Source organism: Agelaius phoeniceus, chromosome 11 (genome assembly GCF_051311805.1).
Source record: "Agelaius phoeniceus isolate bAgePho1 chromosome 11, bAgePho1.hap1, whole genome shotgun sequence".
Classification (NCBI taxonomy): Eukaryota; Metazoa; Chordata; class Aves; order Passeriformes; family Icteridae; genus Agelaius; species Agelaius phoeniceus.
This window is the reverse complement of record NC_135275.1, coordinates 11,461,763-11,485,813: the sequence shown is the minus strand read 5'-3', so window position 1 is coordinate 11,485,813 and position 24,051 is coordinate 11,461,763. Positions and strand designations below refer to the sequence as shown.

At 52.1% G+C, this 24,051-nt stretch overlaps 3 protein-coding genes across 5 annotated transcripts in view; all 3 read right to left on the bottom strand.

The window, feature by feature from the left end:
• Positions 1-702: 702 nt before the first annotated feature.
• UQCRC1 (ubiquinol-cytochrome c reductase core protein 1) lies at positions 703-9,540 on the bottom strand. Its single transcript, XM_054640197.2, has 13 exons — positions 9,409-9,540; positions 8,913-9,053; positions 8,398-8,484; positions 7,269-7,398; positions 6,332-6,530; positions 5,691-5,770; positions 5,432-5,547; positions 4,882-5,025; positions 3,978-4,138; positions 2,928-3,013; positions 2,388-2,476; positions 1,747-1,822; positions 703-922 (listed from the first exon to the last, which is right to left on the bottom strand). The coding sequence occupies exons 1-13, from the start codon at positions 9,478-9,480 to the stop codon at positions 858-860; spliced, it is 1,446 nt and encodes a 481-aa protein (XP_054496172.2). The 5' UTR covers positions 9,481-9,540; the 3' UTR covers positions 703-857.
• A 2,894-nt stretch (positions 9,541-12,434) lies between these two features.
• SLC26A6 (solute carrier family 26 member 6) lies at positions 12,435-18,285 on the bottom strand. Its single transcript, XM_077184788.1, has 19 exons — positions 18,143-18,285; positions 17,717-17,862; positions 17,510-17,620; positions 17,068-17,240; positions 16,825-16,989; positions 16,545-16,697; positions 16,278-16,360; positions 16,038-16,185; positions 15,817-15,930; positions 15,634-15,711; positions 15,407-15,502; positions 15,178-15,284; positions 15,020-15,089; positions 14,775-14,867; positions 14,564-14,668; positions 13,882-14,058; positions 13,709-13,763; positions 13,170-13,429; positions 12,435-12,458 (listed from the first exon to the last, which is right to left on the bottom strand). The coding sequence occupies exons 1-19, from the start codon at positions 18,268-18,270 to the stop codon at positions 12,435-12,437; spliced, it is 2,286 nt and encodes a 761-aa protein (XP_077040903.1). The 5' UTR covers positions 18,271-18,285.
• A 2,900-nt stretch (positions 18,286-21,185) lies between these two features.
• Positions 21,186-24,051, bottom strand: part of CELSR3 (cadherin EGF LAG seven-pass G-type receptor 3) — a 31,437-nt gene continuing 28,571 nt past the window's right edge. For all 3 annotated transcript variants that reach the window (XM_077184334.1, XM_077184336.1, XM_077184335.1), the window contains one exon: positions 21,186-23,446. In XM_077184334.1, coding sequence (XP_077040449.1) covers positions 23,419-23,446 — 28 coding nt within the window. In that variant the 3' untranslated portion in view covers positions 21,186-23,418. The remainder of the gene's footprint in view (positions 23,447-24,051) is intronic.

Sequence of the window (24,051 nt, the reverse complement as noted above, 5' to 3'; positions counted from 1 at the left end):
ACTCTCTGATCAAGAATCCAGATTCAGCACAAATTATTTAGTACACTGGATTAGTCTCAAGTGTAATGACTAACTCTGAGAAACTTCTACACTATTTTTAAATCTCCCTTGTCAGGGCAGAACCTGGAAATTAAATGAGAACCTCAGAGACATTTATCCCAAAGAGAAAAATCAAACAGGAATACTTTGCAGCTTCCAAGGTAGCTGTGACAGGCTAGTGCCACCTGGTGGGAAACCTCTCCATCCCCCTTGCTCAGCTTTCTGTTCCATGTTCCAACTTCCCAGAGGCAAGACAACGGAGTAACAACCAGTTTAACACCAAAAAGGCAGGGCTGGGTAGCTCTTCCAACTACTCAGACCTAGAGATTATCTTATGGGTACAGGCCAGTAAGAAGGTTCTCAGTTATTGCCTAGCTGAGCCTGACTGCATGGAGAGTAAAAGAGGAATGTGTAGTCCAACACCACCACTGCACAATAATCTCTGCTCATTGCTGAGCTGGTTTACAGATAACCAGGAAGCTTAAGATGAGAGGTACCACATCTCCATATAGAATCATATAGGTCATTATAACATAGCCCCTCTGGACAGATGTTAGCCTATCAACAGCTCCAGCTCCTTACATCCCATCTCCCCAGTTTGGCTCTTTAGCACTGTCTACACAAACCACCCAGGAAGAACAGCTGACTACCAGCAGAACCAACTCCACATAGGATGTATTTATTTTTATACATTTAACACAGAGAAGACAGCTGCTTTGAATGGACTCAGCTTGCCCGTGGTACCCAGGACATTCAGAGCCAGAGGGAACCTGGCACAGTCCACAGCTTCATTATTTCCAATCTGCAGGCAACACATCCTAGAGACGGACCCAGTACATGGCACTGCGGAGGCGGTTGTAATCCAAGAGCTGCTCAATGGGACCTGAGTGAACAGAGTAAAGTTACTTTGAGACACAGTTAAAAAATCCCTCTACAGTTTCTTATGGTTTTTACAGCAGATGGTGGCAGAGCAGCCTGTGCTTGCAATCCATAGCAGCTCTGCACAAAACCAGGTAACCACAGCTCAAACTTGCATCAGGAAAACTAGCAGATACCAGCTCCTGACAGAATAAGGTGTTTTCTCACATTGCCCCACAATGCTCAGTACAGCTCCCATACAGGTATCAAATACAGGGAACCACCAAGTCATTTCAACATTTCAACTTCCTGCTCAAACACTGTCTCCCTTTTCCAGCCTGCTCCACTTTGAAGGCCAGAGGAAACAGCTGCAAGGAGGAGGGGAATTCTCAACACACAGGAAGGAGGCAGCAGAGCTGAGCTGCTTAGGCAGGTTTTCCGAAAGGAATTTGTCCTTGGCCAGACAGACATGCCAGAGCAGCACAGGAGAATCAGGTCCCTTCACTTCCCTTACATAAACCACCCTGACCCCAGGGTAAGGACACCTGGCAGACGTGCTGGGCCCGCACCCAGCTACAGGACTCCCAGTCTTAGTCACAGCTCCACAGCAGGCAGAGGTGGGAGCACAGCCAGCAGCTCACTGCCACTGCATCTCCATCACCTGCAAGTCTGATCTTGTGGCAAATGTGCCTTGGCACACCTCATGTGCACAGGCAGGAGGGTATCAGTGAAGAACCAGAGTGGCTTAACGAGTCAGGACAGACACATGAGGACTGCCTGTAACAATTCCACTCAGCTCTCGCCCTGCCTTGTTTTTTAAGTGTGTACTGATTGTCACCTACTACTCACCAACTGCTGCAATTGCCGGGCATTTGTCATAGATGTATTTACTGCACACATCTCTCACCATTTTTGCATCAACGGCCTAAAAAAGATCCAACAAGCAATTAATGACTCTTCCAGCAGATCTACACTTCTCAAAGTTGCAGCTAACTGTTGCCATTACATATCAAGATCATTAAAAGATACAATCAGACCCTTGGAGCCAATTGCATGAACTGCCCAGCTCTGCCTGCAAGGATGGCTAACCTCCCTACACAGTGCATTCTCCCTGGGGGTACAGAAGACAAGACCAAAATCAGAAGTCTTCTAAGCAATAGAGTGGCTGCAGAAATTCCACAAACTAGGTGTGGGACACCACTAGGAAAACTGTCACAGGAATTTCAGGTTGTGCTGCTTAACACAATTGTATGCCCTCTTCTTGGGATGGACTGACTCCAGTCACAGGGACACAGTGTACACTGTGTCTAAGCCAGAGATTCTGACAGTTACATCAGTGTCAGCAGGATAACCACTGGACTGACTCCAGGCAGTTGATTAAGGGATAAGTAAGCCACATGTTACTGCAGTGTTACTGCAGCAGACTAAGGCCAGACAATGCTGACACCAACCACGCTCAGGTATACCAGCCAAAACAAATGGATACCTACAGAAATCCTGGCATCCCACTCCTCCAGAGGGATACGGCGCCCATAGTGCAAGAGATGGCTTCCAATATTCTCACACACTCGTGTGGTACCTGGATGTTGAAGATATTGCATGGTCAGTGCATCAAGAAGCCTTCCAGAATTGCACAGCCTGATCATCAGCCAAAGCACAGAGTAGAAAGTCTAAGCATTAAACCCTCTGCTAACAAAGCACAGTTCTAATTCCCACTCTATGCAGCTCCAGCAGGAGCTACACGATACACAGATTTCTTTACTTGTCTCCCAAGTGTTAGAGCCAAGGCAGGCCAGTTTGAGGGTCTCAGTTCTTAGGTGACCAGCAGTATGTCACTCCTGGGAGCACAGAAGGCTGGGGTCAGCAGCTTTGACAACATGGCAGGAGGAGTGTGGAGCAGGAAAAGGAAGTTCCGCCCAGTGCCTGCCAGCAGAACTGCAATCTTTAGCACAGGTCCTGCTCCCCAGGAGAACCTCAAGCAGAAATGCTCTGAAAGCTGCACAGTGGTCAATCCATCAACCAGAACATACCATCCAGCTGAGCCACCATGGCATTTCGGAGATAGTTCTTGGCTCTTGTCACTTCTGACTCTGTGGTACTGGTGCACAAACGCATCCTGGAGAAGACATGGAAGATGACGAAAACTCTTAAGATGTTTGTCTGCTCAGACAGAACATGAATTCCTCCCTTTCCCAGTCTCCTCAAAAATAAGCTGTTAGCAATACTACTTGTCTTGCAGGCTGACATTCATCCTGGATCTCCACAGAGCAGCAGGAGGCAGAGCTCCAGCACACAGGCAGGGGATTCAGCCAGCAGGATACACGCTGAGTTACACTTAGAGGTTCAGCAGCCCCGGTGCTGGCTCTGGCTTGCCCAGCAGGCACAGCAGCACGTGCTGTGCACTGCCCTATCACAGGAGAGGGAAGGCGTGTCAGCCATTCCCATGCAGGGCAAGCTGCTATGGAAACTGATGCTGAAAGAACAAGACAGCTCCACAGTCTGTCTGGACTCCAGCTGCTACATCCCTTCTTCTCCTGCCAATGGGCCATGTCTCTGGGGCAAGGGCTCACTCCACCTGCTCCACACAGACTGGCTTGTAGCTCAGATGTAGCCTTGAACTGGTTCATGGACACAATAAGATGGACAGCCAGAAGGCTCCCAAACACTGGCATGATTCCAGCAGCAGGTCATTCATCAGCCACAAGAGCCTGAGCAGCAGGAACTCTGCCTGCTTTGCTCAGGCTTAACAAGACAATGGAGATAAATCTCTTGGGCACCCAGGAAAGCCTTGTCTAAGGAATGATCTCACTTGTATATAAAAAGCCCCAAAGCCTCAGTGCTAATACTTGAAAGCATGAACAAAAGACCAGAGGAGCCCTAAGGGACTAAAACAACTCCTCAAAAGCCACATTCTTAGAGATTTACAGAAACTACTTACAGGATCACTTAACCAGAATGCACATTATCAAGAAGTTCATAGAGACACAGCTCTCTGTAAACCTAATATGCTCCCCCAGCAGCTCAGTCTCCTACAAGAGGCTCAGATCTTGAACACCAGTTTGTGCCAAAGTTGTACTTACCACTCTCCCTGAGCACAAAACATCATATCATCTACGGAGAGAGGATCAGAAACAAAATGGAAACCAAAGAGGCCGGTGTCAGAGTAGCAGGTGTTGAATGGCTCGAAACTGTGGCAGAGATTATGCTCCACAGCAAGCGTAGCCAGCTTGCTAGACTGATTCTGTAAATAAGGAGATGCTGTCAGCCATTTCATTTTCAGTTTCCTCGCAGCTCAAATTCTTTCCCACTGAGCTGTTTTCACAAAGACCATAGACAAGACAGAGCGGAACACTTTGCTGAAGGAGAGCTTAATTTAGAGCCTTCATGTGGTCAACAGATGAGAATCACTGCTGGAAAAGCCACAGACAATGGCCTAGGAGTCCATCCAGCAGAACCACTTCCTTTCCCAGCTGCAGATGAAAAGCTGGTATGCACACCACCGCAGGAGTGGAAAAAAATGAGAAGGACAAGGTCTCCTAGCAGCAGGGGTTAGCACAGACATACAGGCCAGACATATTTCAGACAATAATGGATGCAATACTGAGGTTTTAAACAAGTTCCATTTGCTCTGCAGTGGTAAGACAAGCTTGCATCATGAGACTGTAGAGTATTCTGTCCTGCTTCCATCACCACCCCCACCGAGTGGTTATTTGTGAGGGTGGGAACAAGCTGCTGTGAATTCACCAGCTACACCTCTTGCACAAAAGGTTCAGTTCATTTGCCGGCATCACCTCTCAAGAACTGTCCTGGATTAGCCTTGATTACACTTCTATTCTACTTTCCAGGCTCCTAACCCCTTCACAGTTGGAAGCCAACCACAACAGCCTCTCCTAAAGCACATCCACCATAATAAAAAAGCACATTCTCCATAATACTTCACATGAAAAGGCTCCAGGCTCTCCTTGTTGCACTCACAACTCTTACCTTCCCACCTCCGAAAGTGCGGTCGTAGCGCCCTATGATAGCATTAGCCACGTTGAGGACCACGTTGTCTGGATCAGCCCATCCTGGCCCCTCCACAGCAAGAGCAATATGGGCAAGGGGCAGACCATCATCTCTGGCACGGATCTGGAAAATCATCAAAGAGTGGGGGAGAACTGCATCAACACTGTGATCTGTCTGCAGCCTGCTGCAATGCCAGGCTGACAAACTGGGGCACTTGATGTTATTCCAGTGAAATAAAAGAATCCCAGGCAGAACTGAACACAAACCAGCTGTTCTGATGTGAGTTTTGTAGTAGATCATATGAGCAATAGCCCCACACTCCTAATGGGTTTGGGTCCCATCTAAAACCCAACACGTGGCAATAATCCCCAAGAAGAGAACATGGGAGCACTACCAAGATGGTGCATCATCAGCTTCTCTGACACAAATGAACAGACATTTCCACTGAGAAGCAGCTCTAATTGCTTTCACATTCATTCCACAGCTGGACAACAGCTGCTCGTTTTGATGGAGACCAAAACAAATTTACCTCACTCCCTGTGAAGCGACAGCGCTTGAGGGCAGGCACAGAATCCCCCTTGGATGTAAAAGGTGCCCCAGTGAAGTGCTGCTTAGCTGCATCTACCAGTTCTTTGTGGGAAATACCTGGCAATGATAAAGAGAGAGATCTTCAGTCTTAAAACAGACTAATTTAACAAGATTATCTGATTTTACATTAGTGATATGAGATAAGTCTGATCACATGAAAATACCAAGGCTTCCCAGGATTACAAGGATCTAGAAGTTACCTCCAGCAGCTGCCAGGACCATACGAGGTGCCTTGAAGTGAGTATCAACATATGAAGCCAGATCTCCTCGAGTCATCCTCCTGGAAAGAACACAGAGATCCAGAGCATCAGCATCTCCAACTCTGCAGGAATGAGAGGCTTAAAAGAAGCAAGTTCACAGTGCAGAGACAGCAATGACTGTCTTGGCTGCAGGGTAACAATGCTTTTTAGAAGCAAGACTGCACTGTGTACTGTGTCCGCCCTGTGCTCTAATTCTAGAACATAAAGAACAGGAACCAGCAGCCAAGATGGAGAGTTCAAGACAGACTTCAATACAGACTGGAGAGTACTGAACCCAGACACTGAGCTAACACAAGGCCACTGCTTTAATTAGCATCCCTAGCTCTCTAATTTTTCTAACAAACTGGGAAGTATGGGAGAAGGTTCAACCTGTCCCTACCAGCCTCAGGAAGGGCTTGCATGGGGTGGTTCTAAGGAATGCCTGCAGCATTACACTTTCACCAGTGCCAATGGCGAAAACAGAGTCAGGGCACAAGGACAAGCCCACGGGCTCAGATCACCTCCATGTACACACTGCAGTCATCACTGCACCCCACAGGCTGCACCCCAAGGCTGTGCACCACATCCAGCCTGCTGCTCACTTGATGTTGTCTGTGGTCCCTTCAACGGTGTGGGCCAGCGAAGTCCCCTGGTAAGCAGTGGCATGAAGGTAATCAAAGGTGACATCTGCCAGGTTGCTGTCCATTTCCTTCAACTCCTGAAGGATGACAACACGCTCCTTCTCGATCTGAGAATCCTCCAGTGCACAGTTCTGCACAAGGTCACTCAGAAGCTCGACAGCTGCAACACAATTCCTAAGTTAGCATCCCACTGCCTGACTGCTACCCAGTGCTGCTGAAAGGAAACACACAGGAGTGACCAAAAACCATGAGAAGGAGGGCATGCAACATAACAGAGTTGAGTGCTACCCACTCCCAAAGCATCTGGGAGGAACAAACAACACTGGTTTAGTAAGAAGGCTCCAGACCAGCTTGCCAAGCACCCTCACCAGCAAAGTGCAGACTACATCTGCAGAAGGTGAAGAGGTTTTCTTCCAGATACACACCGAATCTTCACAGAGAGTTTGTGATGCTTACAGCACACCCCATGTCTACAGTAAGGCCCCTACTCAAATCACTGCCTCTGCCCAAAACCGACCCAGAAAAGGCAGCCCATGGCAGCACAGAGCATGAGGAGCACCTGCTGCATTGAGGACTCCTCACACAGCAGCTCTTGCTGACCTCAGTTGCTAAGCTCCATAAAACAACCACAAACTGGTGAATGCCTCCCATCTTCCCTCCTGACAAGGCAGTGCAGCCTGACATAACTGGAACCCTTGGTTTAGGGACACATGAACACACAGCCTTGAAGCACCACATCACTGCACTGCTCTCTTCAGCTACCAGCCAGAACCTCCAATTTACTGCTCAGCTTCAACTTCAGTCCTGGTCTGCTGATAGAAAAGCTGCTTGGGGATGAGAAACAGAAGCACATGCACTTACTTAACCTCCCAATCAGACTTTGCCCTGGCCATCCTACCTTTGGGCATGTCCTTGGACAAGGCTTTTATGTAGAAGGCAGTTTGCTCACGGGAGGTGTACCCGTTCAGGTGAGCTCCCAGGCTCTCCACTTCCTTCTCAAAGGCTGAGCCAGGGCGCTTCTTTGTGCCCTAAAGGAAACCAGACAAACTCAGCTATGAAATGAACAAACTTCCCCTTAGGTCAGAAATAAAGCCATGAAAATAACAATAAACACTGTCTTGTGATTCATAAAAGCCAAGGGCAGGTGCACAAGACAGGAGATTTAATACCTGGTTTATTTCCTCTAGATAAAGGATGGCTGAGGTGTATTTTGAAAGACCAAGACAAACTACCAATAAAGCTTGTGTTTATTGAAACACAATAAAGCTGCCTGAAAAAATAAAGGCTGTCATCACCACTAACCAACACAAACTCAGCAGGGAAGGAGACAACCTATGCTGAGACAACAGTGGTTGAACAGCACATCCCTGGAAGTAAACTAACAACAAGCCCAAACCAAAAATAAACAGGTTTCTGGCTATCCAAGCAGTGACATAGAGAAGAAGATAAATAGATGCAGAAGACTATTTCTAACACAGGGCCCATCTCTTAAAGAGCTAGCCAGATGCTGTAGTTGCCTATGAAGGCACAGGCTGAACTTGAGTCAGCAAGTCCCAGGCTTAGATGTCTTCTGCCCTGTTCAGCAGACACCTGCATAATTTGAAAAGCAAGAATTGTAGCCTCTGAATTTTGCTAGTCCAGTAAGAGAAGTAAAATAAATGGCAACAGGAAATGCTGCTTTAAACTCTCTGTGCTAACCTGAGGAAAGATGCTTCATAACACAGTGCTCTATATGTGCCACACTTTTTAATTACAGCATTTTTTCCTTTAAGAGGAAAAACCAGCAAATAGTAAATAAGAGTTATTTTTAATTTATGCATACTTGCAAGTTGCTGCACATTCAACCAATAAGCACCACATAAGTTAGATGCCTTTTTAGACTTATTTTAATACTGTGTGCAAAGACTCTAGGACTCAGATGACCTGATTTACACCCTCAATCAACAGCCACAGCCTCCAAAACGAGGGGCCAATATATGGGCAGAACAATCAGGGCAGCTGTGTGCAGACCTGGCACACATCCTCACCTTCAAGGCCATGTGCTCCACAAAGAAAGCAGCCCCGTTGGTCTTCTGGTCTTCATAGCGGCTCCCAGCCTCGATCCACACACCCACCTGGCAGCAAAACCAGCCAGTACCAACATCAGAGAGGAAAACAACCAGCATCCTAATGACACAAACACAGCAGCAAGGACAAGAAGTCTGCTCCACAGACGTTACACTACAAGAACCAAAATAAGAACAAAGTACCAACTGTTCCCTGCACTATTTTGGCTTTTTCTCTCTCAGCTTCACCAAATCTGGTTTTGCCACAGAGATAACTTTTACTGCTCACTTACTGCTCATACAAAAGGCTGAGCAAATTTGTAGAGCACAAAAACTTGTCTAAAGACAATACAACACCAGTCTGGGTCTCCTGCTGCTGTATTAATCCCACCTGTTCACAAAGAAAAGCAGTGGGGTTTGTTCCCTTGTGGAACACCAGCTGCAGGCTAGGCAAGGCTGATTGTTTCAAATAAGGCCCTAACTTATGTTAAACTTACGGTGCAGGTTGGGTGATTGGACTCCTCTGAGGCTACACGGAGGCCGTTCTCCAGGGTGGTGACCTGGGTCTCAGGGATATTCTGGAGTGTCTGGGCATAGGTGGCAGCACCTCGCTTCCTTGTCAAAGTCAATAAAGCTGCCTGTAAAAATAAAGGCTATCATCACTACTAACAGGCTGTTCCCTCGGCAGGGCCGGGAACTCAGAGGTTTGAAGAGGTGGGAAACCCCAAGGGAAAAACCGCACAAACCGGTCACACCCCAGTACCGGGCGGAGAGCGGCTCGGTGGCAAGCCCCGCACCGGGTGACAGTGACAGCCGCTGCTCCCCGCCCGCCCTGCCCTGCTCCGGGGCTCGGGGGCTCCCACCGCCCGCCGCGTCCCCATGACCTTCCCGGACGGGACACAGGCGGGCCCGGCAACCACTCCGCACCGCGGGGCCGCCCACGGCGCGGCCGGGCCCTCCCCCGCGCTGCCCCCGCGGGGCGCGGTGACTCACGGAGGGGCGCGGGCCCCACAGCAGCGCCCGCCCGGCCGCGCTGCCCGCCCGGCACACTGAGCGCGCCGCCATCTTCTTCTTCCGCAGACCGACTGCCCCAGCGCGGCGCGCATGCGCGGGGGCGGGGCCGGGGCGGTGCTGGGCGCGCGCGGAACGGGCCGGCGGGCGGGCGCGCCCCCTGGTGGCGGGAGGGCGCAGCGGGGGGGGGCGCGGGGGCGGGACAGGCCGGGATGGGGATACCGGGAATGAGAGTCCGGGAATGGGGGTACCGGGAATGGGGGTACCGGGAATGGGGGTCCAGGAATGGGGATCCGGGAATGGGAGTCTATTGCTTACATTCAGAGAAAGAGTATTAAATACTGAAACAACCTATGGAACGTGAAGTGGTTGTAGATGTGAAAGTCCAGTGCGTGGCAGTCTCAGAAAGGAACCCATCAAAGCCCTTTAAATCCCAACACACCAGCTGTGAGTTGGCAGTGTATGCCAGCTCTTACCAAATCACAGCAAACTGCAGATCACAAAAAGTGGCAGGTCAGATACAGAATGAAGCAATATGCATCAGCATGAACCCTGGTAAGTGGTATAAGAAATGACTGTACTCTGATTGACATTAGCAGAAATTTCAATGAGTCTCTGAAAATTACAAACTAGGCAAAAAAAAAAAAAAAAAAAAAGGAAGGGGGACTGATGCCTACTGTGGCATAGTGTTTCCTAACAAAAATTTTCAAAATGTAAATATTATATCATCCTTTAATCTGAAGGAAGGCATTAAAATTACAGTAAGGAAACGGCATGAAATGCTAGAAATCTTAGTCAGCATACTTATAGACAGAAATGCCACTGATACACTGTGAAAAATGCATGTATTTTATGATTGGCTTTCGCAAATAATAAAATGAATATTATATGTGTTGTGTTAGAAAGTAATGCTGTATTAATTATCTTAAGTAGTGTGTTAAATATCGTTTTAGGTTATAAAAATTGTTAAAATAGAAACGATGCTATGTAGGATACTTTTTTTTAAAGAAAGGACTCGCAGTGAGATAGCAGCCACAGGACACCTAAATCTTTCAGAGAAGAATTTATTGCCCTCTTATCAGAAGAAACTAACTTCTTCCTGCCTCGAAGGCGCTGTTAGGAGGAAGAAGTTGATGCTGACCAGACAGAATCCTGTATTTGTATGGAATTTATGCATCATGTATGAGGTGTATGAATATGCAACAGGCTGTTGTTTTTAAGGGTTAATCCTTTGTTAACGTGTGTCCTTTTTCAGGCTCGTGTTGCCCAGAAAAAGGTACCCGGATGTCCGTAACTCTTTGTCTTTATTGTCTCATATTGTCCTAATTCAATTTGTCCAAATTATTATTACTCTAATTGTATTACTATTTTCATAACCATTTTATTACTCTTAAACTTTTAAAAATTTTGAAAACAAGTGATTGGCGTTTTTAACATACACTGAGAAAATGGACACCAATGCAGCAACATGGTACTAAACCCCAGAAATGTCCACTGCTTCACTGTCTGGCATTTCATTAATATGCACAGAGCAGCTCTACAACATTTCTCCTGATCCCCTTTTTGGCAAACCACTAGTTTCTTCAGTGCCAAGATTTTAGGTACATGATCTTCGTGATACAAATCTATGCCCTTCAAGTGAAGCATATTGTGGAGAGAAAATCCTGCCTGAGATGTTCAGTCATTCCATTTTCTAGACAGACTAAATAAAAAGAAAACCAAGCTATAGGATTGTGTACTTGCTATTACAAAACACCTGCTGGCATCTGAAAATAAGCTAGCAAAAAAATCAGCATAAATGACACTTGAGGCAAACAGCCCTTTGAAGAGAATAATGGTGTGATAAATAAAAACAATACATTTCCAGGCTATTGAGGTACTTCAGAAAAGGATTTAGAGCAGAGGCTGAACTAGTGGGAAAAGATTAGAAGAATCCCAAGAAAAACATGACCAAAACTCCTGAAAGATATGGGCAACTGACCTGTTTAAACCTTCAGGAAATTAGCAGCCAATGATTTAGACAGATGATTAAAGTAACTTGCAGGTAATTTGCACCTTCTGCTCCTTTTTGACCTGTCAACATCACAGGGTGAACTGTGACCATGGAATCACGATATTTTGGATTATATTTTTAGCTTTAGGAGAGAAGTACAGCAGCTGAAGTACCTATTACTGATGTGATACCCAAGAGCACAGATTTAACACATTTCATTCAAGTCCAGTCACAAGTATTAATACTAAGAGGATAGGATTGGTCTTTTGCATTGCACTCTTCTTGTTTTACAGCCTGCTCTGATCCTGGTTAAAGTTTTATAATTAGCTTCTCTCTAAAAAGGAGGAAGTCAAATTAAATTTCCCTCCCTATTGGTGGAGGTTTCATATTTTGTTTGTAGAGCCCAAAAATGGAACTGAAACTAGCAGGAATGACTGTATTTTAAGTTTTATGTCCTTTAAGACCATCTCAGTTTGATAAAAGCCTACAAAGAATATTTTGTTTCCCCCAAGACCAGATGCATGCCATTTAATCAAACTTTCTTGTAATAAACCCCAGTTAATACAAAATAGTCACAAATAGCAGAAACACTTATTTCACCGTTTGGTGAAACCAACCTTCTCACCGTCTTTTGGGCTGAGCATAATCTGGTAGCTGAAGTAATAAACTTGAGAACATAAATCTCCCTACTTCTGAGAAGCTGCTGACACAGGAACCACCCAAGCTCTGTGACTTTCTCTTTTACATTCACTAGTCAAGCTTAGAAGCCTAAAGTTGACTGGGTCAATCAAAGACTAATACTAACCTAGACAGAGGTCTATGAAAAGTCCAAAAATAATCTGAGTTCTTCTTAGACAATGAGAAATGGAACCAGAACTACCAATCTGGTTCCTTGCAACATATCCCTAAAACTTATTCCCTTCTATTCTTCCTTAATGCATAGACACAGGTACAACCAGGAAAAGATGAAAGTTATTCATGTCAGCAAGGGAAGGATCATAAAGAACTATTCCTATTAATCATCATACAGGCAGCAACTCTATAATTAAAGACACAGAAACAGAAAAAAAAAAATTGAATGAATGCTAGATATTGAAATTGTGGAACCAGCCTTACCCCTGCCCCCCAAAACCCCGTATCAGCCTTCTCTTGGCTGCAAGCACTTGCCCCTTTGGTGTGGGTATGACTGCAGCCAGCAGGCACTGGTGGCTCCCCAGTCGGGCAGGGAGGGTGCTGTGACCCTTCTGAGGATGAGGATCCCTGCCCATATTGCTACCCAGAGCAGGTGATGGCAAGAAGTGGCAGAAAAGAGCCACAGGGAGGGTGCTGGGAGCCCACCCACAGGGAGGCCATTCCCAGCACTGCCAGGGTGCAGCTGGGTGGTCTGGCCCAAAAGTACCATTATTGAGGAAAGGGCATTGAAACCAACCCTGGTGAACACCATGGAGCTTTATTCATGATGCCAGCCTGCTGCTGAGAGCAGGAAGCCTTTGGTCCCTCCATCACCCCCAAACCATGTCCTGGCCTGGTGGGACAGGCCGTGCTGGGCAGTGTGGGGGCAGCAGGCAGCCCCTCGGTGTGACAGCCAGCAGCAGCTCCATCCTCCAGCAGCAGCCCCATCAAAGCAAGGCTCATGGACAGGGCAGAGCCCCAGTACTGAGAGTCCAGAGGGGCTGGTGGGGATTGGGGCATCTGGGCCCCAGGGTGGGTGAGTTGCTGCCATCAGGGGGGCAAAGCCTTCCTTGCCCACCCGTCTCCTGGGGGAGATGTCTTCCTCTTGAAGGGCTACATTCTGGTGCCGTGCTCCACCTGAGGGGGCAGATAGGGAGGGGTTGGTGTGGCTGCCCTCTCCATCAGCATGCTGGGGACAGCAAGGCTGGGTGCTCACCGAGGCCTGTTGCCGCTCCCTGCTGATGTGCACCACGGCATCATGCACCGAGGGGAAGAAGGAGTGCTTGGTGATGGCTGAACTGAAGAAGTTGCCTCGCTCCAGCTGGGCTAGGACAGATACTGTGTGGAGGGATAAGCATCTAAAGTGATGGCACCCAGCTGAGCCCCTGTCACCTACCTGCAGCAGCCTCCTCCCACCTCCTGTGTTGTGGGGGACACCAGGGTCACCACCAGGGACCCAGCTTCAAAACTCAGATTGGATCCATGGGATCCAACCTGCAGGACCCATCCCCTGAGGAAACCCTGGGGGTGGGAGCACCATGGAGGGACCCCCAAGCTATCAGCTGTATGCCAAAGGGGCACACAGACAGGGCTCATGACTCTGCAGATCCCCCTCACCTGGGCAGCTGGCAATGAAGACGTCCACTTCTATCTCATGGAAATCCCTGAAGATCTGCAAATGGGAACATTTTACCCAGAAGAGGAATGGGCAGCAGCCATCGGGGCACCCCACAGGGTCCCGGAGACACCATCAGTGAGGCTGCTGTCCTGCCTGCTCCCCAGCCCCTTACATTCTTCAGGATCTTGATGGCGACAGTGTCCACGAAGCTGATGGGGCTGAAGTCCAAGATGACAGCGTAGAAGCTGGGCTTGGGCAGCCCTAGGCTCTGCAGGGTGGGCTCTGAGGGTGCACTGCTCTCTCCTGCACTCAACTCAATCACCGACACGCCTGGGCCGTCCTCTGCGTTCTGGGGAAGGGAAGGAGGCCCGGTGTCAGCAGCACCCTGGTCATGGCAGTGTTCCCCCAGGCTCACCTTGGTGAGGCTCTTTGGCTGTATGAGGGCACAGGCAGTGGGTGGCTGCAGGAGTGGGTGCCCCTCTCACATCTTCACCAACTTTTGGACTCTTTTCAGATGTATCAAAATCCCTCTCCCCAGCAGCACTCTGCAGAGCCAGGCTCATTATCTGGCACCAGGCCAGCCTTTGCCCTTGCTCTTAATTCTGATTAACTTGCAAAAGGTTAATGACTTGGCAGCTCCAGCACATAATCATTAACAGCCCAGCTTTCCTACCAACCTTGGGTGGTGTGACTCAGTTCAGTCCCAGTGCCTTTCTCACTCATTGGCCCTAAACTGAACTGGGAACAGTGTGGGCCACCAAGCCCCACCAGTGCACTGACACAAATGTCAGAGCTGGGGAGGGAAGAGGTGCAGGATATCACTGGAGGGTTGGTCCCCTGCATCAAGGAAGCACCTTTTTCCTCTTTGCCTTTTCCTTCTCCAGTTTCTTCTGCTGTTTCTTCAGCTTCTTGAGGGCCTTCTTCTTCTTCTCAATCAGGCGGTCCACATCAATGCCGCTCTGCAAAGCAATGTGGCCCTGTGTCCCCAGCTGCCCCAACACCACCCTGCTGCTAGCAGCCAGGCAGGAGACAGAGGAAGCACTCTGAGGCTGGTGGCTCTCCTACCTTTTTCTTCAGGGCCTCAGCGTACAGCTCCACATTGGCAAAATAGATGGTGGAGGAAGAGCGGAAGATCTTCACACCAGGGACCTCCTGTGCCTGGGGGCAGATGGGGAGGGTGCTACCCCAGCGATGGAGCCACCTGTTCCCCTTCCATTCCCCCCACCAAAATGCCCCCAGCCCCTTTTTCCAGTGAGCTTTGAACTGCCTCCCAGTGCGGGCAGCTCTTCCCCCATGGCTGGTGCTGTTACCATCTCGTATTCCACCACATCCCTGTAGACGTCAGTGTCGGAGATGCGCCCCAGGATGGAGTAGTGGGGGCTGCAGGGAGGAGAGCAAGGGGCTGAGGTCAGCACAGGCTCATCCTGCCCTTGGGACGTGGCACAGGCCCCAGCCCCGGGGTACTCACAGCTGGGTACGGAAGATGACCGTGAGCAGCCCAAATGCCACCGAGGCCGCCAGGCCGATGTCCAGGTTCAGCAGGAGGGTGGCTATGAATGTCACAACCCAGACCAGCTGGAGAGGGGACACAGTCAGCTGCAGCACAGCCTCTCCACTGGCACCCACAAGCCTCAGGGAGGGTGGAGAAATCCTCTCCAGGAACAAGAGCACAGCCCCAGGGCTGACCAGCACCTTACCAGGTCCACCTTGTTGGACTTCCAGAGAGTGCTTAAGTCCTTGAACTGCTTGAACATGCCCTTGAGGTTGGCAATGATGATGGCAGCTAAGATGGCCTAGGAGAGAAATCTCTGCAGCTGTGAGGAAGCTGAGGACAAATCTCTTTGCTGTTCACTTACCATATCACCGTGCCATGGGACAGGCACAGGTGAGGGATGTGACACTGGGGCTGTGGGACTAGATGTACCTTGGGCAGGTCTCGGAAGAGCTCTCCAATCTTCAGAATGGTCACCAGGATGACCAGGGATGCGATGACACCAGCTACCTGTGCAGAAGGAGAGCAGGAGGCAAGGGGTGAGCCCCCACTGCTCGCTGTGCTGCCTGCCCTTGGTTCAGCCCCAGAGAGGGGGGCAGCGCTGCCCAGACCCACCTGGCTGTTGCCCCCTGTGCTCTCCTGTACCAAGCTCCTCGACATGGAGCAGCTGATGGCAAAACACTGGAAGAATCCTCCTAAGAAGTTGCAGAGACCCAGTGCAATCAGCTCCTGCAGGGACAGAGCAGTGGGAGGGCAGCACCGTGCTTTCATCTGCCTGCAAGAAGGGCAAGATTAGCTTTCACCCAGGGTGGGGGTCCTGTGCCTCAGAGCATCACCTGGTTGCTGTCCACTTTGTAGCCATGTTTCAGGGCAAAGATTTTGCCCAGGGAGATGCAGATGGCATAGCCTACCACAGCAATGGCAAAGGCATTGCCTGCCACCTGCCCAAAGTAGCTCATGTTAGGGACCACAGGTGGCTTCAACCTACATTCAAGAGAGAGATGGGGCTCAAACAGGGGTGCTGTGGGCAGCATGGTGCCCTGGCACAGCCCCCTGCACCCTCAGGCCCTGCTCACCCACTGGGGATGTTGCCCACCACGGAGATGCCAAACTTGTCTTTCAGGTTGACCCCATAGGAAATGCCAGTGGAAACGATGATCTGGGGGAGAATGATTGGAGTGAGGCAGGGTCTTCCTGCACAGGGACTGTGGTGGAGGAACACATGCCCTGGAGCTGCACTTGCCAAGGAACCCAATCCCACCACTCCCCACCCTGAAGGGGGCAGGGATGCAGCAGGGATTCCTGGCTGTGTCCCGACAGGAGGCTGGGGCAGCTCTGGGTACCGTGATAAGCTCGATGGGGATGGGCATGGGCAATTTGGCAGCAAACTTGTGGTTGAGCTCCTTCACAATCAAGATGGCCACCATGGCAATGATGGCGGTCACCAGGGTGCCCACATTGGTGTCTGGCAGCTTCTTGCAGAGATCGATGACAGTCTAGAGAACACAGGAGGAGGGAATGTGCTCAGGAAAGCAGATGCCTCCCCAGCAGGTTTTTGGAGGCCTCTATGTGCCCCAGAGGTGAGCACCAGGGGTCTTTGGGTGCCAGCAAGCTCCCACTCACCACAAACAGCGAGAGTGGCCCTGAGGCCTCGCCTTGGGAGATTCCAAAAACATTTTTGAGCTGGGAGACGAGGACATGCACAGAGGCAGCAGTGGTGTAGCCACGCACCAGCGGGTCTGAGAGGTAGGTCACCACAAATCCAAACTGCAGGAGGCCCAGGGCCACCTGGAGGAACAGATGGCAGAAATGACCCACAGGTTACAGTCTCCTGTTCTCTGCTACCCTAGGCTGGGACCACCTTACCTGGAAGATACCCGTCAGGACAGTGATGGTGGCCACCAGCTCCACCCTGGCAGCATCACGCATTTCCTCATCGACCGTTGCATTGCTGCCATTGATGGACACCAGGAAGTTCTCACTGGGCATCAGGGACTCTGTCAAGCTCCCAATCATGACAGAGATTACAGCAAAGGGACCTGAGAACAGGTACAGTGTGGGCAGGGAGCCCAAGGTGGGCACCAGGACCTCTCTGAGAGGACAACTTAAGGTGTCAGCTCCTCTCTCCTTAGGCCAGGCTCAAAGCACACACACTGTACTTTGGCTCTGGCTTGGCCAACCCCCTTCTTGGTGGAGCAAAGTAAAGGCAGGAAGGGTTCCCCCAGCTGACAATGTGGTAATGCTGTGCCATGGACATCCTTGCTCCCTGCCCACCATTGCTGTGCAAGCACATGGTCCCTCAGCTCACCCACGGAGTTGTGCCTTGACGTTCCAAAGAAGAAGTAGAGGAAGACGGGGTAGAAGGAGGAGTAGAGCCCCGTGACCGGCGGCAGCCCAGCCAGCAGCGCATAGGCAAGCCCTAGAAGGTGGAGAAGGGAGACATGTCACCAATGGCCAACCCCTGACCACCCCAGCTGTGGGGGGCCCCTGGCAGCCTGGGCATGGCATCACTCACCCTGGGGCAGGTGCATGATGCCCACACTGAAGCCTGAGACGATGTCACCCAGGAGCCAGTCCTTGACGGGGTAGCGAGGCAGCCAGCGCAGGAAGGGCAGGAAGCGGAACAGCAGGGACTTGGCAGCAGAGCCCGAGCATCTGCTCCTGGGAGGAGCAGGAGCTGAACTTGAGCGCAACTGCAGGGGGCTTGGGGACATCAGTGAGGGTGGATGAGGCCCATGGGAAGCAATGTGGGACCATCAGCTCCATGCACTGGTGGCTGGTGTCCCTCCAGGCAGGAGGACAGAGTGGGCACATGGGTGTCTGGGCATAGGGAAATGAACCCCAGGTCTGCAGCTCCCTGTGGTGGCGGGGCTGGGGTGCAGCATGGGGCAAGGTGTGTGGGGCAAGGTCCAGGCACATCCCACTGGCCACATGGTCTTACCTGGTCTTGCGGAGATAGCCACGCAGAGAGGGCCTGGTGGGAGGTTTCCTCTGTGCCACCTCCTCCAGTTCAGCCTCACTCAGCACCTTGTGGGGCCCTCGGTGGCTCAGGGCCATCTCTGCTGCCATGCCCACCTGGCTCTCCGGAATGCCAGTCCACTGCAAGGACACAAGGGACAGCTCAGCCGCATTCCCACAGCCAGGGGCATCCCATCCACCCTGAAGCCCCTCCTCCAGCTCCCCTTGCCCATGGAACCATCCCACCTGCCAACCAGGTGGGCAGGAATGGCCCTGAGGATAAGCACCAGCTGAGTTTTGGGAGTCCCGAAGCAGCAGCACTGCCTCAAAATGGAGAGCAGTAGGCAGTCAGCAGGTGGGCAGGGAAGGTTTTGGCAATCAATGCTGCCCACTCCTGCCCCAGAGCAGCCCCATCCACCCTACTGAAATGCACGGGTGGGGTCTGCCAGCAGAGCTGCCTCGGGGGGCTCCCTCTCCGCCTGCCCACACAGGACCCACCTCGGTGCAAACACCTTCCCCTCTGTGAACTGCAGCAAGGCAGGGCAGTGGGCCAGTGCAGCTGCTGGGCAGAGCCCCATCCATCCCACAGCCCCATCTGCAGACTTTGTCCCTTTACACATGAGAGAAGCAGGAATGTGAAACCCCGGCAAATGTCATGGCTCACCATCCCTCCAACAGTGCCCTCCCTTGACCCCTGTAGTGCAGAGTGGGATAAGCCTGTGAGCAGAGGAGCCAGGCTGGGCTGAGGTCTCGCCCTTCCCAGGGCTGGGATGGTGGGTCTGAGGAACCCCTGTACAAATCTACAGCTTGTGCTTGCTCAGGGCTCGCTCTGAGAGCTGCACCATCATTCCAAACCCACCCAGCTGGTGGCCTGATCAGTGTTAAGGTGCTCATCCACTTGCAGCTGGACCCACAATCCCTTCCCTGAGTGCCTGGGGCTGTGCCAGCCTGAGCTCCTGTGTTACCCCAGCCCTCCTACCTGATGTGCTCAACTTGGTCAGGAGCCACCAGTCAGGTGTGTGCTCAGCTTCCTCCTATTTATTAAAACCAGCCAGTGATCTTTGAGACAGTGTTCCTTGCCTCCTGCCCTTCCTCCTGCCCTGCCAAGAAGCCACCCCGCTTCCCACTCCCATGGATGCACAGCACCCACCATGCTCCCCTTGGTGCCCTGGGTTCAGCAGCTGTGGCAGACCCAGTACTGTTCCACTGTGCCAAGAGCCATCCCCTTCTGGGGACTGTCTACCACAGTCTCAGCTCCTGGTCTCCAGCTCCATCCAGGATGCTGCCATGCCTGACCACCCATGTCATGTGCAAGGCAGGGGGCTTCTTGCCACTGGGCACAACCTGGTGCCACCCTCCTGCCAAGAGCTGCCTCCCCAGAGCACTGCTGTGCCCCCATGGCTCCCATGGATGTCTGCTCTCCAACCCATGCCCTGGAGCAGGAGCTGTGACCAGGACAAGAAGGCTTACCCAGAGCCTCTGGTCATGGCATCCAGGGTATTTTCCCCAGACCCTTGCTTACCTGCTGGAAACAGGTGTGCTATGCTCTGTGGACTACGCTGGTCTCACACAATTTGCACAGACCCAGCTGTTATCTTGTTCCAAAGGTCCCCCGCGGGCGCTATAGTCCCACTGAACCCATCACACCTCCCCGGGCTCTATCACAATGTAGAATTGGTTACCAGGAATTTCTGAGTCACATTTGGCCCAGGCCCACGGGGACACGGCAGCGGAAATCCAGGCTCAGATTTCTGACTGGAAGCAAGGTGTGATGTGAAGGCAGTGGGCAGGGCCAGGCATTAGAGAATCCTGGGTCCCCGGCATGGTGGGATGGGGCTGAGAAGCAGCAGGAGCGGTGACATCCAGGACCACAATCTCTGGAGCTGGAGCAACTTGTCTCCATCCCTGGTGCCTTGTGGGGGCAGCCTGTGGCCACCTTGGCTCTCTCTGTGGTGAGCAATATCCAAGTCCCACAGCTTTCAGTGAGGCTGAGCCTCTTCCCTCAACCCATCCCTGGCCCTCCCTGTCCACCCTCATGCCCATCAGTGGTCAGGTAAAGGCATGTCCAATACAGGCACCTACATAAAACTGCTGCCTCCTCGTTTATCCACTCCTTATCATTTATTCACTCCCCCAGCACATGAGAGGCCATCACAGGGCTCCTGCTCCAAAGCAGATAACACCCCATGCCATTTATTGCCTCTTTATCACTGCTCCCTGTCCCCGCCCATGCCATTCTTTCCCTCACTCCAGCCTCCAGTCCCCCACGTGCACCCCAGGCTGGTCTCTCTGCCTGTGGCCCCCCTCACCCCTCCAGCCCCCCAATGGCTCTCCGTGGCCCTCACCCCCCAGCCAGCCTCTGGCAGGGCTGCAGGGCAGGACACAGCTCCTGGCACTGCCAGCACAACTCCTGAAGGCTGCCCTGAACTCCCTCCCAGCAGCTCAGGTGACAGCCCCTAGGGGACAAAGGGATGACAATTGATGGTGACCCTTGCTCAGGGTGCTGTGGATCAATGCTGCCCTTTGCTTACCTGCTATTTCCTCTTCAACAGGAGGGGAGGACAGAGGGCACCAGGATCATGTTCAGCCTTCTCTCCCCACACTTCCTTCTCCTTGCTGGCAGCCAGCTTGACCCTGCTGAGGTCATGCAGCCTTTGGAAAATGGATCTTCTTCCCTTAGCCTGGTCAGGCTGGGGGTGCTGGCAGCTGCCAGGCACGAGTCCCACAGCTCACCACAGCCACTGTGGCATTGCAGCCCTGCCAGCCAGGCCTGGAGCCCCTGCACAGCACCACAGGCAATCCCAGCTCTGGGTGAACAGCCTGCACACAGCCCAGTTCAACCACCTCACCTCAAGTCCCCATCCCAATGTCACCTTGCCTCAGGGCACAGTGACTCCCAGGCAGCCTAGGAACTGGCTGTGAGCTCCTGCCCAAGCCCCCTCCCAACACCAGCTCGAGCCCAGGTGCTGCATCCACAGCCCCAGCCATGAATCCCCAGCAGAGGGAGAGACAGCACAGAGGCCAGCACCATTTTATAGACTTTTATTTCCAAATCTGGCGCTTCCATTGTACACTTTTACACAGCCAAAAGGGAGGTATGGGCATCTCCCCGCTCCCTGCCAACAGAGTCAGGAGACAGAGAGAGGAAACAAAACCCAACCAAATCCCCCAAAGGAAAAAATCCAAACTCAAGGAGGATGCTCCCCAGAGCCCAGGTCACAGCACTACAATCAGGGACCAAGCTGCAGACTGGTCTGCAAGAAGCAGATTTCTGCTTCTTGACTTGCCCAGCTCTACAGGGATGGCCACCAGCCCTGCAGGGATGGCCACCATCTCTGCTGCTCTCTTTTTTGGCACTTGACACTTGCTCTCCATTTGGCAGCAGCATAAAGAGCCCTGTGCCCAACTTGGCAGGAACATGGGCCCTACAGTGCAGCAGGGACAGGATCCCAGGACTCTGGAGAGAAACTTGTAAACGAGCTTGTTTCCAAAGGCAAAGATGGGCAGCGTGGAGGTGCCTGGCTGTCCCAGCAGGTGGGGCCAGCAGGCTTTCCCTCTGCACACTGGTCCCAAATGGCATGTAAACATGTCAGCAGGCCTTTCTCTCCTCATCCCTCGGAAAAGGATGACAGTGAGCCTGCCTCATCAGGGCTGTGCTGGGGACCCAGGGCACCCCCAGTCACCAGCCCTTCTGTTCCCTCCATACTCTCCCCACTGACTCGGGGAGGCAGCCAAGAAGCCTTGGCCTCCCTAGAGGCACGAGGACAGCAGCATGGGTCCTCTCCTGTAAACATGTCAGGCTGGGCTACAGTAAGATGCCACGGCAGTGTGGTAGTAAGGCAGTAAAGAGCACATGGTCATGCAGCCCTGAGAGCACCTGGGGGGTTTAAAAGGGAACATGCTGGCCCTGCAAAGCCAAATGTCCTGGCCTGAGGTAGGCACAGAGGGGTGCCATCTCACAGCACAGCCAGGGGTCAGGCCCCAGGCTGAGCAGAGAAACCATCTGGGTAGCCTGAATTTCCAGAGAGGGCAAAGTGCTGTTTATCTCCATCTCCCAAAATTCAGGCCACTCTGAGCTGGAGTCCTTTGCTACTCAGGGGAGAGCAGGTGTACACAGAGGCCCAGGGAACCAGCTAGATACAACTTTTGTGGGCAATGCTGCACCCTAAAACTGGAGCCACATCATGCTCCTGTGGATGTTAGTCCTCTGCAGAGTGAGGACTGGCTCTGGGAAAAGCCAAACCTACTTCTCAGCAGGGCAAGGGTCATCCAACTCCTTTACCAGACCCACAAACCAACAGAAGTTTGTTCTGTAACATGCAGGTTAAAGAGCACAACACCCAGTGGGTAAAAACCCAGTGCTCACTTGCTGAGCCGAGGAAACCAGCACTGATGAGAGTGGGACCACCCTGGTACAGGACAGGACTGCACAGCAGAGCTTGTCTCCTCCCCAGCAGGTTCCTAGTGATGAATTTGCTGCCCCACTCACGCTGGCACAGCCCCAGCTCACAGACAGGGGCAGCCCCATGGGGTGGTGCCATGGCAGGGCAGAGGGAGGCCTGGCTGCAGGGGGCTGAGGGACACCAGGCAGGCAGAGACAGAGTTTGGAGCTGCAGTGGGAGGGCAGGGAGGGCAACAGGGCCAGCTGCCCTGCAGGGGGAATGGGACAAAGCACTGCCAGCAAAGCCTTAAGGACTGCCTGGCACTGTTTCTCCTGTCCAGTGGTATCGTGGTTCTCGTAGCCCCAGGGAAACTGGCAAGGGGCTGTTGGTGAAACAAATGCTCCAGGTCCTGGGAACAGACCGTCCGTAAAAATAACCATAGAAATTTCTCTTCTCTCTGATTACAAAGATACAAAAGGATAGAAAACCCTCCCTGCCCCCATATCCTAGGCTCCATTTCTGTCCCCCTGCCATTGCCCACCCTCACACACACACAGGCACACCCCACACACAAACAGCTCGCAGAGAAAGACCTTGGCCCCAGGGGATCAGAGATGCCACCCTTGCCCAGTACTACCTGTCACACCAGGCAGGTGATGGAGAGCATGGTGGCAGCTGAGAGCCTGGAGGCTCCTGGCAGTGGGTGGTGTGGGCTGCTGGCCCCTGAGCCCACAGGGCAGGGGAAAGCAGGGTTGGTTTTGGGCCTCTGACAACCATCAGTTCTGGCCCCTGCTCCATGGGGATACCAAACCTCAGCTGGCAGTGCCTGGTGAAGAGCCCTGCTTCTTCCATCTCTCTTGTGATCTGTTTCAGCTCCTCAGGAATGGCCATCGTTTCTCATTATTCTTCTCAGAGGAAAGAAAAACAGTGTTAATCCATGGCATCTCTCTTGGGCTCCAGCACCCTTTCCCCACTATACCAGATGGGGACAGGGCAGAAAACCTCTCCTCTGTCAGGGCAGGAACTGTCTCCGAGTCCCTGAGATAAGGGAAGGGGGAAGGAGGGATGGGGTGGGGTGGAGTGGGAGCAGTACCAGCAGGGAGCAGAGCAAGAGGGAGAAAATGACATACTGGAACAGCATGCCTGGGGAGAAATGTGGCTGGGGAAGGCAGGGCTTCCCTAGGACTTGGGCTCCCTCCTCTCCAGCCAGCCTGGCCCTTGCATACATCCATTGGGACTTAGAGCCAGCACTGACCAAGGGATCAGCCAGGAGGCCAGCCTAGCTGCACAGAGCATCTTCCCTGAGTACCCCCAGGCCACAAGCAAGAGCCATCATCCCTTGGGCAGAGGGGACAGACTCACATACACAGAGGCTTCTGCTTGTGCTGCACTACAAGCATCTGGAGCTGTCACACCTGAAGCTTCTCCCTGCCCAGTCACTACTCAGGACCAGGAGACACCTGCCACTCACGCAGGGAGCTCACCCTTACACAGCCCTCTCCTGCCAAAC